The sequence below is a fragment of the Amblyraja radiata genome, chromosome 20, assembly GCF_010909765.2.
Source record: "Amblyraja radiata isolate CabotCenter1 chromosome 20, sAmbRad1.1.pri, whole genome shotgun sequence".
NCBI classification, from domain to species: domain Eukaryota; kingdom Metazoa; phylum Chordata; class Chondrichthyes; order Rajiformes; family Rajidae; genus Amblyraja; species Amblyraja radiata.
In genome coordinates, this window is record NC_045975.1 from 9,866,633 (window position 1) to 9,884,254 (window position 17,622).

At 40.9% G+C, this 17,622-nt stretch overlaps 1 protein-coding gene across 4 annotated transcripts in view; it reads right to left on the bottom strand.

Annotated features, from left to right (window-relative positions):
* elp4 (elongator acetyltransferase complex subunit 4) overlaps positions 1 to 17,622 on the bottom strand; it is a 180,217-nt gene that overhangs the window by 144,844 nt on the left and 17,751 nt on the right. For 3 of the 4 annotated variants that reach the window (XM_033038791.1, XM_033038789.1, XM_033038790.1), the window contains exon 3: positions 9,592 to 9,713. In XM_033038791.1, the coding sequence (XP_032894682.1) occupies positions 9,592 to 9,713 (122 nt within the window). Of the gene's footprint in view, positions 1 to 9,591; positions 9,714 to 12,296; positions 12,462 to 17,622 lie in introns of all 4 variants that reach the window. The other variant, XM_033038792.1, reaches the window with a different exon arrangement.

The following is a 17,622-nucleotide window of genomic DNA, read 5'->3' on the forward strand; positions in this document are numbered from 1 at the left end:
ATTCTTCGACAGCCTTTTTTACAGTACGCGACCCCAGCAATCTTAGGGTCATCTGCAAACTTATTAACCGACTCGTTTACATTTACATCCAAGTCATTTATACATATATCATAAACAGCAGAGGTCCCAGCACAGATCCCTGCGGAACTCCACCTGTCACAGATCTCCAGCCTGAATATTGTCTCTCAAACACAGCCTGTCTTCTGTCAGTAATCCAGTTATGAATCTATACAATCAAGTCAGTGTTAATCCCGTGCATCTGAATCTTCTGAATCAGCCTACCATGGGGGACTTTATCAAATACAATCCATGTAGACAACATCCTACCTTTATCACATTCACAAAAAACTCGATCAAATTAGTATGACATAAACTGCCACATACAAAGCAACATTGATTGATCTTAATAATCCCATTCTTTTTCAAATGTGAGTAAATCCTATCCCAATAAATACTATTCAATAGTTTCCCTACCTCTGACATGAAGCTCACTGGCATTTAATTCCCTGGATTGTTTCTACTTCCCATCTTAATCAAAGGAACAACATTAACTACTCTTCAGTCCTTCGGGACCTCGCCCGTGGCTAGAGAAGACGCAAAGATCTTTGTCAAAACGCCACAATTTTCTCTCTTACCTCTCTTAATAACCTGGGATGGATTCCATCAAGTCATAGAGATTTATGTTCTTCAAGAGCCCCAACACCTTCTCCTCCTTAATCTCAAACTGCCCTTCCATTCTCAATAGAGATCTCATTGACGTCCATATCTTTCTCCTTGGTGACAACAGATACAAAGTACTTGTTTATTACCCTGCTTCCAGCACAAATTCCCTCCTTTATCCTCTGTGGTCCAACCTTCTCCCCCATCATCCTTTTGTTTGTAGTGCAGTTATAAAAAGCCTTGTGATTTTCTTTAACCCGACTCGCCAGAGCAATTTTGTGGCCTCTTTTGGCCCTTCTAATCATTTGCTCGAGTTATTTCCTCCTTGCTTTATATTTCTTAAATACCCTATCTGATATCATCTTCCTAAACCTTGCATGTGCTTCCTTTCTGACCAAAGTTATGATGTCTGTTCGTCCAAGGTTCCTTTACTGCGTCCTACTTATCCCTCCTCCTTACTGGAACATGCCGGTCCTGAACTTTGATCAACTGGTCTTTAAACGACTCCCACATGTCAAATTTGTACTAACCCAATAACACTTGCTCCCAAAGTATCCTCTCAAGTTCCTGCCTTATAACATAATTTGCCTTACTCCATTTTAGTACCTTTCCACAAGCTCCCTATCAAAAACAATCTTAAAACATATGGAGTTGTGATCACAAAATGCTCTTCCACTTAAATAGCAGTCACATGGCCAGACTCATTTCCCAACACTAGGTCCTGTATGTTGCTTTCTCGGGTTGGACTGTCCACACACTATTTAAAGAAATTCTCCTGGATACATCCAACAAATTCCTCCCCATCTAAGTCTTTCACACTGAGCAAGTTCCAGTGAATATTGGGTAAGTTAAAGTCACCCACAAAGAAAACCCTGTTGCTTTGGCATCATTTGGTAATCTGTCTACATATCTATTCCTCTTTCTCTCCCGATTTCTATTAGGCAGCCAATCTATCCCATTAGAGTGCTTGCACCTTTTTTTATATTTAAACTCAACCTATATCACCTCACCCCTCCAATATGTCTTCTTCGAGTGCCGCCAAGAGCGTCTCCCTGGTTAGTGGAGCAATAGCTCCACCTTTTTTCCCTTCCTTCGCTCACATATGAAACATTGAAACCCTGTCTAGTTGTGTCCCTCTCGCAATCACATTTCTGCAATGGCAACATCATAGCCCTAAGTACTGATCCAGGCTCTAAGTTCATCTGCTTTCCCAATAATACTCCTTGCACTCTCTTACGTAATATTTGAGGTGCAATCTCATCTCTAGAATTGCAGTCAACCAATAATCTGGCATTCCTAATTGCTTGCTGAACCTATTTCAGTGACTTGCGTCCGAGCACACCCGATTGCTCAGAATATTTTCCAGTCTCTCAGCATTTCAATAATATACCAACTTACTATTTTTAACCATCAAAATGGGTCACCTCACATTTTTGCACATTACACTACATCTACTATATCCTCACCAATTCACTTTGTCTGTTTAAATCATCTCTCTGCATTCCCCTCACAACCCACACTGGCAAATAACTCTACATCATCAGCAATCTTGGCTGTCCTAATTAAAATCTTTAAACATTGATTCTGAAAAGTTGGGTCTCCAGCACTGATCTCTGTGGCACCCCACTGCTTCCTTTGTTTGTATTCTCTATTTTCTGTCGCTTAACTAATGGCAAGATATCACCCTTCCTCTCATCCCCAAACTCCCATGCTCTAGTTTTGGTTAATAATCTTTTGTGCTCAGCAAATCAAAGGATTGGATGTCCAAATATACTGCATTTGGATCCTTGACTTCCTCATTCACAGACCACAGTCTGTTCGTATTGGTGGAAATGTGTCAGCCTCGATAACAATCAGCACCTCAAGGCTGCGTGCTCAGCCTCCTGCTGTACTCACTCTGTACTCATGACTGCGTAGCCGGTCATAGTGCGAACTCCATCATCAAGTTCGCTGACGACATCACTGTTGTGGGACGTATCACTGATGGGGATGAGTCAGAGTATAGAAGAGAGATCGAGCGACTGTCCATATGGTGCCAGCACAATAACCTGACCCTCAACACCAGCCAAACCAAGGAACTGACTGTGGACTTTGGAAGGAGTAGGATGGGGACCCACAGTCCCGTTTATATGGTTGAAAGGGTCAAGAGCTTCAAATTCCTGGGCGTGCATATCTCTGAAGATCTTTCCTGGTCAGAGAACTCTGATGCAATTAATAAGAAAGCACATCAGCGCCTCTACTTCCTGAGAAGATTACGGAGTCGGTTTGTACACTCATCTCCCCGCTTTCAGGTAGAAGGTACAGGAGCCTGAAGACTGCAACGACCAGGTTCAGGAAAAGCTACTTCCCCACAGCCATCAGGCTATTAAACTTGGCTCGGACAAAACTCTGAACATTAATAGCCCATTATTTGTTTACTTGCACTTTATCAGTTTATTTATTCATGTGTGTATATATTTATATAATGGTATATGGACGCATTGATCTGTTCTGTAGTCATGCCTTCTATGTTCTGTTGTGCTGAAGCAAAGCAAGAATTTCATTGTCCTATCAGGGACACATGACAATAAAATCTCTTGAATCTTGAATCATTGCCCTCATCATATTTATTTTGCTGGTCACAACCTCAAAAACTAACAGATTTGTCAAACATGATTTCCCATTTCATAAATTGATGGGGATTCTGCTCAATCCTATTATAAGCAGATGGGTTGGTAAGTTTGCTGCTGACACCAACATTGGAGGAGTTGCAGACAGTGAGGAATGTTGTCAGGAGATAAAGTGGGACATAGACCAGCTACAGAAATAGGTGGAGAAATGGCAGCTTGAGTTTAACACGATCACATGTAAGGTGTTGCACTTTGGGAGGTTGAATGTAAGGAGAGTATACAGTTAATGGCAAACCCTTAACAGCATTGACGTGCAGGGGGATCTTGGCGTCCAAGTTCATAGCTTCACTGAAAGAGGGCAGCATACAGCATACAGCAGATCAAGAGGCAACTGCTTGGCTAAAGGACTTTGCATTCGCTAAATAAATAAACTGAAAGAGGCAGCACGAGTTGATAGGGTGGTTAAGGCAGCATATGGTATGCTTGCCTTCATTGCTATGGGCATTTAATATAAAAGTCAGGATAACATAATGCATCTCTACAGGACTTTTGTTTGGCCACATTTATTGGCACACAATTCTGGTTGTCCCATTACAGGAAAAATGTGGAAGCTTTGGAGAAGGAGCAGGGGTTTATCAGAATGCTGATTAGAGAATTGCAGTTACAGGGAGAGGTTGAATAGACTCGAATTGTTTTTTTCTGGAACATCAGTGGTTAAGAGGAGTCTTGATAGAGGTAAAAAAAATTACGAGAGGTATCAATAGTCAGAACCTTATTGCCCAAGGTAGAAATGTCCAACACTAGAGGGCATAGCTATAAAATGAGATGGGGAAAGTTTAATGGAGGTGTGCAGGGGCAGGTTTTTTTTTTTACACAATGAGTGGTAGAGGCCTGGAATGCACTACCAGGGGTGGTTGAAGCAGGTACTATAGTGGTGTTTAAGAGGTTTATGATTGACTGAAAATGCAGGGAAATGGATCGTATTCAGGCAAATAGATCAGTTTAACTTGACATCATGTTTGTGGGTTGTTGTAGGCCGAGGAGCCCGTACCTGTGCTGTACTGTTTTAGTATTAGTTTTAGTTAGCGGGGAAACAGGCCCTTCAGCCCACAGAGTACATGCAGACCAACAATCACCTATACGTCAGTTCTGTTATCCCAGTTTCACATCCTTCATACTAACGGCAATTTACAGAAGTCAAATAATTTACAAACCTGCAAGTCTTTGGAATGTGGGAGGAAATTGGAGCACCCGGAGAAAACCCACGGGGTCACAGGAAGAACGTATAAACACTGTACAGACAGCATCCATAGTCAGGATTGAACCCAGGTCTCTGGTGCTGTGAGGCAGCAGCTCTTTGTCACTGTCCCAGCCCTGTTCTATAATCTATAATTATTATTTTCTTAATGTCCTCTACCACTTAATGATTCTAGCATTTTTCTTGGTACTGATGTCAGGCTAACTGATGTGCAGTTCCCAGTTTTTATCCTTTCTCCTTATATTTGTGATCTTCCAATATGCAAGAATAATAAAGTGGCCATTCTCCATCATGCTATGTTGTACTGTCAGTAGGTTAAATGGAAGATAGACATAAAAAGCAGAAGTAACTCAGCAGATCAGGCACCATTTCTGGAGAAAATGAATAAGTGATGCTTTGGGTTGAGACTCTTCTTCAATCTGAAGAAGGGTCTTGACCCAAAACATCACCTATTTCCTTTCTCCAGAAATGCTGCCTCACCCGCTGAGTTATTCCAGCTTTTTGTCCCTATCTTCGGTGTAAATCAGCATCTGCAGTTCTTTCCTATACAGTAAATTGAATCGGATGGCTTCAGAATGGATTTGCGTACTCAACTGATGATGCGGAACAGAACCAACAGCAGAATGGAATTCCCAATTATTAATCTTGTGGACTGGTAAATCCTTCACCGTAAGCAGATGGATTGCATTAATTATTTTAAAAAGTTATTAATTAAGAATGGAAAGTCAGCACAGGCATTGTTGCCAAATTTAAAACTTGTGAGGAAAAGTCACAGTGCGAGATGCACGTGATAGCTAACACAGTATCTATATTTAATGAAGGGGCATAATACACATCCTGAGGGAGAGATGGACTAGTCAGCTTAGCACTGCTGAGAACAAATAAAAGAATCCCTGCCAAAAATAATCGAGTACGATATATGGTAGCATGGATTTTAAAAGTAAAATCTGGTCTGACGAGCCTTATTAGTTGCTTTGGAAAAATTATCAAGAGAGAATTGACGTGAGATTTTGTTAAGTACCTGATAAATAAGGATGGAGAATGTGGAGCCAGCAAACAAGCAGTGATTGGATTGGACCAAAACAACTGCAGATGCTGGTAAAATAAACTAAAAACAGAAAATGCTGGATGCACGAGGAAAGTCAGCAGCATCTATGAAGAATGTTCTGAAGAAGATGAAGGGTCAGGACATGAAATATAGTTTTTGTTTATTATTTCATGTGTACTGAAATACAGTGAAAAGCTTGTTCAGAATAATATCAAATCACACTTTACACGAGTACAATAGATCCTCTCCTGGAACAGCATGCAGGAGTAGCCACGTTCCAGCACCATCTTGCAAGTCTCAAGTCTCTGAAATATTCAATTGTGGCCTTAAGAGCTATGCAATTCTTATTTTCTTAGTTTAAATCCTGGCATCATGGGGACATTGCAACAATGAAATAGAGGTCAGCCTGACCCAGCACTATGCCATCAGCTATTTCCATCGCCGTTCCGTGCATCTGCCGCAAGTAGCCCTCAATTCGCCTGCTCATCTGGCTGCTGCAGGGCATTCTGCGGCCTCCACCTACATCACGAAACCGGACCACCGTAACTGTGGTTTCTTTCACTTTTAGCAGCCGCCACTCCGCTTCTGTTCACAAAGACAGTCCGTCGGGCCCCAGTTCTCGAGCTAATCACAGGATTTTAGGGTGCTTTTCCGAGTTCCTGGGAGGCGACCGCTGACAGTCCGCTGCTGGCGATTTTCCCCTTCACCATCCACAGCCGCCACTTTGAAGATACCATCTTGGAGACATTGGAAATGTCGTTACTGAGAAAAGAACGGAGTCAACATTTCAGGTTATGGACCTGACATCAGAACTGAAAAATAGACATGTTTGTAAAGCTTTGGGGAGATTGGGAAAGAGCATGTCTCTGAAAGGATATAACTGGGGTGACCATGAGGATTAGTTGTAAAGTAGGTCATCTGGCCAATAAATAAATGGGAGCAGTTAAGAGAGTGGGAACGTAGACAAAAGACCATTGCATTTGCAACTCTCTCCATCTTCTGTCTAGGTGAGAGGACAGGGCCAGAAGATTAAGCTGGTCATGTCCTCCATTCCCAGAGAATAAAAGGAACGAGACAACAACAAGCTGAGCAATATTACAGATGGATGACTGACATAGCCTGAGATACCCAAGTACTTGAAATTATAGAATTCAATATTAGGTCCAGAAGGCTGCAACATGTCCATGCAGTAGACGAGATGCTGTTCCTCAAGCTTGCATTAGCATTTGCTATGACAAAACAGGAGGCCACAGATCAGTAGGTCAGTGTGGGAATGGGATGGGAAATTAAAGTGGCTGGTGACGGGAAGCTCAAGGTCACCTCGTAGACTGAATGCAATTATCCAATCTGTGTTTGATTTCTCCGATGTAGAGACAACCTGACCCCCTGGGCCTGTCATCACACTCTGCATCTCTCAACTATCTTATTCTTTTTTCTACGTTCCCACTCTTTAACTTTTCATTACTTGATCAGATGATTTGTTTACAACTTATCCCCATGGTCACACGGTTTTTACCCATCAGACACATACCTGAGCCCCACCCTCCCTGCAGCTTTGTTAGCTTCCTTTGTCTCCTGTTCAGTTCTGACAAAGGGTCGCTGACCTGAAACATTGCATCTTTTTACTCTTCCCAATGATGGAGCCTTGACTTGCGGAGTATTTCCAGCATCTTCTGCTTTAAACTAACATTTAGGTTTACCTGTTAACAAGTACCATCTGTATTATGAATGTGCCAGATATTGGCCATCTCCAACAAAGCAAACCACTTTCTCTTTACATTCAGAGTCTGAAGAACGGTCCCAACTGTCATCTGCTATTTCTCTCCACAACTACCTGACCATCCAAGTTATTTCAGCTGATTATTTTTGTTCCATATTCCAGCATCTGCAATCTCTCATGTTTCATTTTACATTAAATTCTGTTACCAAGGTTTAAAGTCACACCCCACTAAAACTCAACATACTGGCAGATAATCAATAATCAGAGGCTTAGCTATATCATGCTGCCATTAACTGCTTTGCAAATGCGGCAGCGTGGTGGCGCAGTGGTAGAGTTGCTGCCCTACAGGGCCAGAGACCCGTTCGATCCAGACTATGCTGTCTGTACGTAGTTTGTACGTTCTCCCTGTGACATGCATGGGTTTTCTCTGGGATTTCCGGTTTCTTCCCACATTCCAAAGACATATGGCTTGGTATAATTATAAATTGTCACTAGTGTGTGTAGGATAGTGTTAATATGTGGGGATCGCTGATCGGCACGAACTCGGTAGGCCGAAGGGCCTTTTCCACTCCGTAACTCTAAACTAGACCAAGCTAATTCTTGCCTTAATTATTTAACAGGAACTTTTGAATCTCCAAGATGTAGAATTTCATATTTTAGGCTTGTGGGAACACAGCCACCTTTAAGTTCTTCTCAAAATGCTCATCGTCCTGACTTGAAAATATATCACTATTTCAACATTATTACAGGGTCATAATCCTTGATCATGCAACTTAACTCATGAGAATAATGTAATCACACATACTGCAGTACTTTAAGAGGATTAGCAAGAACTTCTCCACGGCTACTGAGGTTAGAAAATATCTTGCACACAATGTCATTAGATGATTAATTTGCAAACATTCCTATCTTATTACTGTGACCGTGCTTCATTAAACTTAAAGCATTTTCGGATGTTCTTGAGTCATGAAAGATACTATTTAGAGGCAACATGATCTTTGCAATTGCACATTCAAAGTCACAGTGCACAACACCCAGGATCATCTATAATAATTTACTGGCTAATTGAATCTAAAAATAGACACCGTATAGGTTTTGAGGAACAGAATGAATGATATTACTGACACTTTTGACAATGGACCTGACATTATGCTGTATTATGACAGAATTGTATCATTGAAGAATTAAGAAGCACTATCTGTCTAATCAATGCTATACAATTATAATCAACGTTATAATTTAAATGAACTGCATGATGAGGAACTTTCATAATCTCACAAAATGAGAGTTGTGTGTGTGGATTAGCTGGTAGCACTCTTGTCTACGTCAGAAGGATGTGGGTTTAAATCATCATCTAGATATTTGAACACAGAAAATTATTCACTCTCTCTCCAGAGAGCTGCTTGATTGGGGGCAACATATTTCAAATGAGACTGGAAAATGAAGTTCCCGCTGCCCTTTAAGTGAACATTAAGGATAACACGGCATCATCTGAAAGAGCAGTGGAATTATTCCCCAAAATGCTGATGAATAGCTTTACCCCTTAACTAATGAAACAACATGATTATCACACTCTTTTTCACGTACATTTCAGATAGGCTATTGGCTACATATTAGAAGTACTTTAATGGCTTTAAAGAGCTCTGGGAAAACTCGACGCTGTGAAAGATGATTTTTTAATTCCACAGGGCACCACATTTAATATAATTGGCCCGGAAGAGTGCAGGTTTGATTTTTTTAAAATTATTAATCCAAGAAGTTCTAAAAAACTTTTATAAATATCTATATGATCCAACCTAATGAGTAAACCTTACTAAACAGCAACAAAGGAATAACTAATTGGGTACCCGGGATTACTTAACAATATTGTTGCCAGCTTTAAGAATTATTCACAAACATCTCAACAGAGCAGATCGACATCTCCTCTCCAACAATGGGGTAAAGTATTTTACTTCATCCCTTGTTTCCCTTTGCTTTATTAATAAAAGTATTATTTCAAGAGTGCAACTCAATAAGCTGGTATCGAGCTCCAACCTACTGATTCTTTGGTGATATTTAAGTTCCTGTTTAATTTACAACTCACTGTTTTTTTTAATCTAGTGTGTTATCAGTGAGGAATTAAAATGTTAACTATCAGCATCTTCTCACATACTTTCTGTTTAATTTATTGATAACTCTATTCAAATCAGACGAGGTGATGCAAAGATACCAAGTGAAATTGATCATCATTATTTAGAAGCAAGATATACTAACATAATATTCAAAGCTAAATGCTATTTTATAACCAAAGCAGTACCTGTAATATTTCTTCTGGATGATCTTTGGCAGATGCTATGAGAAGAGAATGTCCACAAACAATACCTTCTGCTACAAAATACTTCAGTAACATCCGTGAGTAGCTTTCATATCTGTCTTCCTCTGTAAGTGTAAGCACATAAAAGAATTTGGTTAGGTATTAATAAATAAAATTCCAAGCATTAAAATTACAGATATATGTGTCTGGAAAAGCTGAATAATTCCTTGCCAAACAATTGTCACACTGGGCCTTATAGTTTCTGTGAGGTATAGATGCTCGTTCAATTTATCTGGAACCAAAAGTCAGTAATACATCTGACTTTTAAAATACTTTCCCATAATTTGACTGTCAGAAAGTCTGACACTAACAGAAAGCAGTCTTACAACAAGAATGATTTCATCAATATTTTGCAGAGTAAATTTGGCATTTAATACTTGTCAAAATGGCGAGTAAACATTTTCTTTGTAAAGTTGATTGTCAATAAAATTTTTGTCTAAAATTTTAATTTGTATTATGAATTTACTTGTATTTCTTTCTTTCGTTTCATCTCCAATTAAAATCTTGGTAATTCCACCAATTCTAACATATTTAAACTGTGATTACACTTTTTCTCCCGCATTTATATACCGTTGATCATTCAATTGAAAATTAACTTTAAAGTGATATTGGCAGTATTCACAATTAAATTTTGTAAGTATTTCTCATCTCTATTATCTTATTTATTTAGTCTGGTAAATTGTGCAAACCGACTTGCTTGCGAGTTATCAGGTCATTCCATTTGTGAAATATAAATTGTACCCAACTGTTCATTAGATATGCTCCATTTAATTTTCATTAGAGCAACAAATATCCTTTGTTAATTTAAAAACAGATTTTTTGGATTACGACATGAAAAAATAGCTGGAAATTCATACATGTTTAATGTCTGAATGCAGATTTAGTGAAATCAAAAACCTCACACTTTTTGTTTATTTTGGAATACTCAGAATATGCTTAAAAATGATGCATTCCCCTCGTGTGACAGAACACTGCTTCTGCATTAGAAAGGTTAACAATCAACTCAAAGTCAATCTTTTAAAATAAACTCCACAAAAACGTACTGACAATATTTTTGATGACTGTCAGCAGCTTCTATAAAGAAAATGACAGCTCTACAATTTGTCATTTTATGAATTGTCTATAGTAATTGAATTTAAAAAAAGGTTTAATGACCTAGAAATCAGAGGACCAAGTAAGCCCTCAGATGGTATTCTTTTAGGCCGTTTGAAGATATCAAAGTTAACAATAATAGATCACAACTGAAAGCTGCTACAAGGGTCTGACACGTTTTTGGGTTAGAGGGCTCTGCTGTAGTCCTTTCCTTTTACAGACTGGCATTAAAGATATTCCTTTCAACGAAACAACAATTGCTTTAAAAAGGTCGACAAGTTTACGAGTCATAAAAAATATGTTGCAACTAAATGTTTGTAGTTCTCAACATTGATCTCAGAGTTCATCAAAATATTGAGGTATATTTTAATATAGCCATATTTTGACATAGTTAATTAGAACTGGGTTTTGCCTTAAGCCATTTGTCCAAAAATTACTCTGGAGGATTCATAGCAAATCTGGGTGATTTTTTTAAATCCAAACATCATATCGACAATTTAGATGAAATGCAACTTTAGTATATTGCAAAGAGCATTTTGGTTTTAGATCAGTCATTGTCAATGTGATATTCACATTACTTGTATTCAATAGGAAATAGCATAATGGTACTCAATGGGAGCACCAGCATTCAATGTTATATCAGGAAACAAGAAATGAAACTATTGCTTCTTTTACATTGCACAAAATCAGTTTACAAAAGAGCGTATTTTCTCCCTATCAACAAGGAAATTTGGCAAGTTTACTTTGGGGTTGCTGTTAACTATTGTAAACCTGCATTTAGCCCAATGCAGATGAATATGCATGGCAAAACAGACACTCAAGAGATTAAGAGAATATTGGAAGGACCAAGCATTCCCTATATAATCATGGTAGACCCAACCTGTGCTTTCTTTTCGTGATGGCCAGGGAGCCAAATTTAGTAAACGGGGAAACACTAGGTGCACCAAGAAAGTAATAGAATTGCTTTATCAAGCTGTGTACTAATGAATTTAGTAATGTTATTACCATAGCTTATTTAACAGTACTCAATCAAAAGATTGTGGCTTTCAGTTCACCATTAGCTGTTTGCGCTTATGGTACATCTGATGGTTTAGTTGAGAATTAAAGCAGATTTTCACTGTTAAATAAACAATTGTTTCCATTAACCATTTGCCAGTTGTTTATTTCAGAGATGCTACTGGGCAGTGAAGATCACAAGAGATGATTTATCCAGCAAGAAGTTTCTCTTGAATCCTGGTCTAGATTGCTCCCTCAGCTATAATCAAAGCAGACAAACAAACAATTGTTGAATCCTGAGCTTAAAATGGCAACGGCATTTATTTATATATTCCATTGGTACACCAGAATTCAAATTATTGTACAAAACAATGAGGATGAAAATGAAACTAAGTTAAGATCCTCAGAGGACGAGGAGTATCATGGGGGTGAAGAAAAAACCTTCTCAGAAATGATGGACCTTCTGTGCTAGGACATCAAATTGGGATCCAAGTTCGCAATTCCTTTAATGTAGCAACCCAAATAGATTCACTGGTAAAGATGGTGTATGGTATGCTTACTTTCATAGGTCAGGAGACTGGGTGTTAGGGTTAGGAAATCATGTTACATATTTATAAAACTTTAGTTAGGATGCATTTGGAGTTTTCTTTGTAGTTTTCATTGGCCCATTATAGGAAGGATGTAGAGTCTTTGTAGAGGTCACAGAAAAGGTTTTCCAATGCAGCCTGGATTAGAGGGTAAGAGGAGATTCGACAAACTTTGATTGTTTTCCCCAGAGCATCGGAGGCTTGAGGGGAGACCTGGAAGTTTATAAAATTGAGAGAGGCATGGATAGAGTAATCGGTAAGAACCTTTCGCATAAAGTAGTAGTATCACTTGGATATAGCTTGGGACGAGGGTGGAAAGTTTTATGGAGATGTAAGCAAGTTTTAAGGAGATGTTTTTAATAGACAATAGGTGCAAGAGTAGGCCATTCAGCCCTTCGAGCCAGCACCGCCATTCAATGTGATCATGGCTGATCATCCACAATCCTGCCTTCTTCCCATATCCCCTGACTCCGCTATCTTTAAGAACCCCATCAAGCTCTCTCTTGAAAGAATCCAGAGAACTGGCCTCCACCGCCCTCTGAGGCAGAGAATTCCACAGACTCACAACTGTGTGAAAAAGTGTTTCCTCATCTCTGTTCTAAATGGCTTACCCCTTATTCTTAAACTGTGGCCACTGGTTCTGGACTCACCCAACATTGGGAACTTGCTTCCTGCCTCTAGTGTCCAAACCCTTAATAATCATGTTTCAATAAGATCCCCCCTCATCTTTCTAAATTCCAATGTATACAAGCCACCCCATTCTATCAACATATGACAGTTCCGCCATCCCGGGAATTAACCTGGTGAACCTACGCTGCACTCCCTCAATAGCAAGAATGTCCTTCCTCAAATTTGGAGACTAAAACTGCACACAATACTCCAGGTGTGGTCTCACTAGGGCCCTGTACAACTACAGAAGGACCTCTTTGCTCCTATACCCAACTCCTCTTGTTATGAAGGCCAACATGCCATTCGCTTTCTTCACTACCTGTTGTACCTGTATACTTACTTTCATTGACTGATGAACAAGGACCCCCAGATCCCGTTGTACTTCCCCTTTTCACAACTTGACATGATTTAGATAATAGTCTGCCTTCCTGTTTTTGCTACCAAAGTGGATAACCTCACATTTATCCACATTAAACTGCATCTGCCCACTCATCCAACCTATCCAAGTCACCCTGCATTCTCATCGCATTCCCCTCAGTTCACATTGCCACCCCGCTTTGTGTCATCTGTAAATTTGCTAATGTTACGTAATCCCGTCATCTAAATAATTAATATATATTGTAAATAGCTGCTGTCCCAGTACCGAGCCTTGCGGTACCCCACTAGTCATTGCCTGCCATTCTGAAAGGGACCCATTAATCCCTACTCTTTATTTCCGGTCTGCCAACCAATTTTCTATCCATGTCAGCACTCTACCCCCAATACCATGTGCCCTAATTTTGCCCACTAATCTCCTATGTGGGACCTTATCAAATGCTTTCTGAAAGTCCATGTACACTACATCCACTGGCTCTCCATTGTCCATTTCCCTTGTTACATCCTCAAAAAAGTCCAGATTAGTCAAGCATGATTTCCCCTTCGTAAATCCATGCCGACTCAGACCGATCCTATGACTGGTATCCAAATGTGCCGCTATTTCATCTTTTATGATTGATTCCAGCATCTTCCGCCCAGTTGCACTTACCCCCATCATCACCAAGTGCTTCGAGAGGCTGGTCCTGGCACACCTCAAAAACTGCCTACCCCCCACACTGGATCCCTATCAGTTTGCCTACCGCAAGAACAGGAGTACGGAGGATGCCATCTCAACGGCACTTCACTCCGCCCTCTCCCACCTCGACAACAGAGACACTTACGTAAGAATGCTGTTCATCGATTACAGCTCAGCATTCAACACCATTATACCATCTAAACTGATCACCAAACTCGGTAACCTGGGCATCGATCCCTCCCTCTGCAACTGGATACTGGACTTTCTAACCAACAGACCACAGTCTGTTAGGTTAGACAAGCACACCTCTTCAACCCTCACCCTGAACTCAGCGTTCCACAGGGCTGTGTGCTGAGCCCCCTCCTCTACTCCCTCTTCACCTATGACTGCACACCTGTACATGGTACTAACACCATCATCAAGTATGCAGATGATACAACGGTGATTGGCCTCATCAGCAACAACGATGAGTCGGCCTACAGGGAGGAGGTCCAGCACTTAGCAGCATGGTGCGCTGACAACAACCTGGCCCTTAACTCCAAGAAGACCAAGGAGCTCATTGTAGACTTCAGGAAGTCCAGGGGCGGCACGCACACCCCCATCCACATTAACAGGATGGCGGTGGAACGTGTTTCTAGCTTCAGGTTCCTGGGTGTTAACATCTCCGATGACCTCTCTTGGACCCACAATACCTCAACTCTGATCAAGAAGGCTCACCAGCGTCTCTTCTTCCTGAGGAGACTGAAGAAGGTCCATCTGTCTCCTCAGATCCTGGTGAACTTCTACCGCTGCACCATCGAGAGCATCCTTACCAACTGTATCACAGTATGGTATGGCAACTGCTCTGTCTCCGACCGGAAGGCATTGCAGAGGGTGGTGAAAATTGCCCAACGCATCACCGGTTCCTCGCTCCCCTCCATTGAGTCTGTCCAAAGCAAGCGTTGTCTGCGGAGGGCGCTCAGCATCGCCAAGGACTGCTCTCACCCCAACCATGGACTGTTTACCCTCCTACCATCCGGGAGGCGCTACAGGTCTCTCCGTTGCCGGACCAGCAGGTCCAGGAACAGCTTCTTCACGGCGGCTGTCACTCTACTCAACAACGTACCTGGGTGACTGCCAATCACCTCCCCCCCGGACACTCCTCCCACAGGAAAAACACTATGTCTGTATATATGCCAATGTAAATATTTATTCAAATCATATGCTATGTCGCTCTTCCAGGGAGATACTAAATGCATTTCGTTGTCTCTGTACTGTACACGGACAATGACAATTAAAGTTGAATCTGAAACTTCCCCACCACCGATGTCAGTCTAACTGGTCTATAATTCCCTGTTTTCTCTCTCCCGCCTTTCTTAAAAAGTGGGATAACATTAGCTACCCTCCAATCCACAGGAACTAATCCTGAATCTATAGAACATTGGAAAATGATCACCAATGCGTCCACAATTTCTCGAGCCACTTCCTTAAGTACCCTGGGATGCAGACCCAGGCCCTGGGGATTTATCAGCCTTCAGTCCATCAGTCTATCCAACACCATTTCCTGCCTAATGTGGATTTCCTTCAGTTTCTCCGTCACCCCAGATCCTCTGGCCACCAGTACATCAGGAAGTTTGTTTGTGTCCTCCTTAGTGAAGACGGATCCAAAGTAGCTTTTCAACTCCTCTGCCATTTCCTTGTTCCCTATAATAAATTCACCATTTTTAGTCTTCGCGGATCCAACTTTGGTCTTAACGAGGGTAGGTGTCGGGAACAGCGTGGTAGGTGTCGGGAACGTGCTGCCAGGAATGGTAATGGAAGCAGATACTATAGCAATGTTTAAGAGGCTTTTAGAAAAGTACATGAATATGCCGGAATGGAAGGATACGGATCATGTGCAGCTTTAATATGACATAATGGTCAGCATGGACATCATGGGCTGAAAGGCCCATTGCTGTGCTGTACTATGTTCTATAATTGCACAGATTTAGAACAAGAACGATAATCAAACCATATACAACTATTTTACTTTCACAGCATACTTCAAAGATCTGACAATAGCAGCACAAACATTAGCATCTCCAGCTCCCAAGCAAGCAGCGCCTCACCTCAGTCTGGCAGTAGCAAAAAATACATAAAATGAACACCATGCAGTTTCGCGCATGGAGAAGAAAAATAGATCAAACATTAATGCGCAAGTCTGAGTGTGTATGAGCCTGTCTGAATTATCATTGTGCAATGCAATTGCTTAGTGCAAGAACCACAGTGACCTGGTAGGAGGTTGGCTCTTTGCCCAAATTAAAAATAAATTACTGAACAAGAGCTGTAGAACTCAAGAGATCTGTGAATGAAGGAGATTGGCAGCTTTATCTGCTACAATAAATGCGTATACTGGGACTTGACTGGGTACCAAACTCTTTGTCAATCATTCATAGTCGTGCATGGGCAACTAAAAAAACTGGCATAGACAAGAAAAGCTTGGGTACATGCCTAATGATGCAGCAAAAAAACAAAACAAAGAGCAGTAAGTCAACACAGCCACTTTGAAAGGCAAGTTAAAAAAGTGTACATTTATATAGCAGCCTTTATAACCTCAGGGTATTGCAAATTGCTTTACATGCAATTAAATGCTATTTTTAAATGTAGTCATCACTGTAGTACAAGAATGATGGCAACTGATCTGCATGCAGGCAGATTTCAGAAGCATTATATTTTCAGTGATGTTGAATGACGTTAATTATGTGACATGATTATGATGGGACCATTGTATCCAACTGAGAGGCTGGATGGGGTCTTAGTTCAAGATAGACACAAAATGCTTGAGTGATTCAGAGGGCCAGGCAGCATCTCTCGAGAAAATGGATAGGTGACGTTTCGGGTTGGGACCCTTCTTCAGACTTAAGAATGTGTTCTTAGTTTCTTAGTTTAATGTTGGATCCAAAATACAGTAGCACCGCCTCAGTAATGCACAGAACAGCCACCTAGATTTTGTTGCCGAAATCATTGACAGTGCTTGACTTCATGATCTGTTGATTTAGAAACCAAGAAAATCAACTTCTCAGATAGATGTAAAAGGTTTCCACTGTTATCCCAGAATTGTTACTCTTTATGTTACCAAAATGGATTATCTGGTCATTTTCAAATCGATGTGTGTGAGCTTGCCAGGCACATAATTGGCTGCTGTATTTCCAACTCTAGAACTACAAATGTCAGGCAGTCGCCTGAAAACACGGCAACTGTCCGAGTGGAACACACACACATAATTTCCTTCACCAGCCTGTTAGGGTGACAGGGCAAGCGGGGGGAGTGCTGAGTGAAATTCACACGGTGCAAAGCCAAGGTGATACAGCCACACACAGCGATGAACAGGAAGGTTAGTGCTGTAATTAAGACGGCTAAAGTACAGTGTACGGTAAGTCATTTAAAGGGGGGGGGGGGGGGGGGGGGCAGAGAGAAAACTGATAGTCCCCCCATTTCAGGGCACAATAATGTTTGGGACACAGCAGTGTCATGTGAATGAAAGTAGTCATGTTTCATATTTTGTTACATATCCTTTGCGTGCAATGACTGTTTGAAGTCTGCAATTCATGGACATCACCA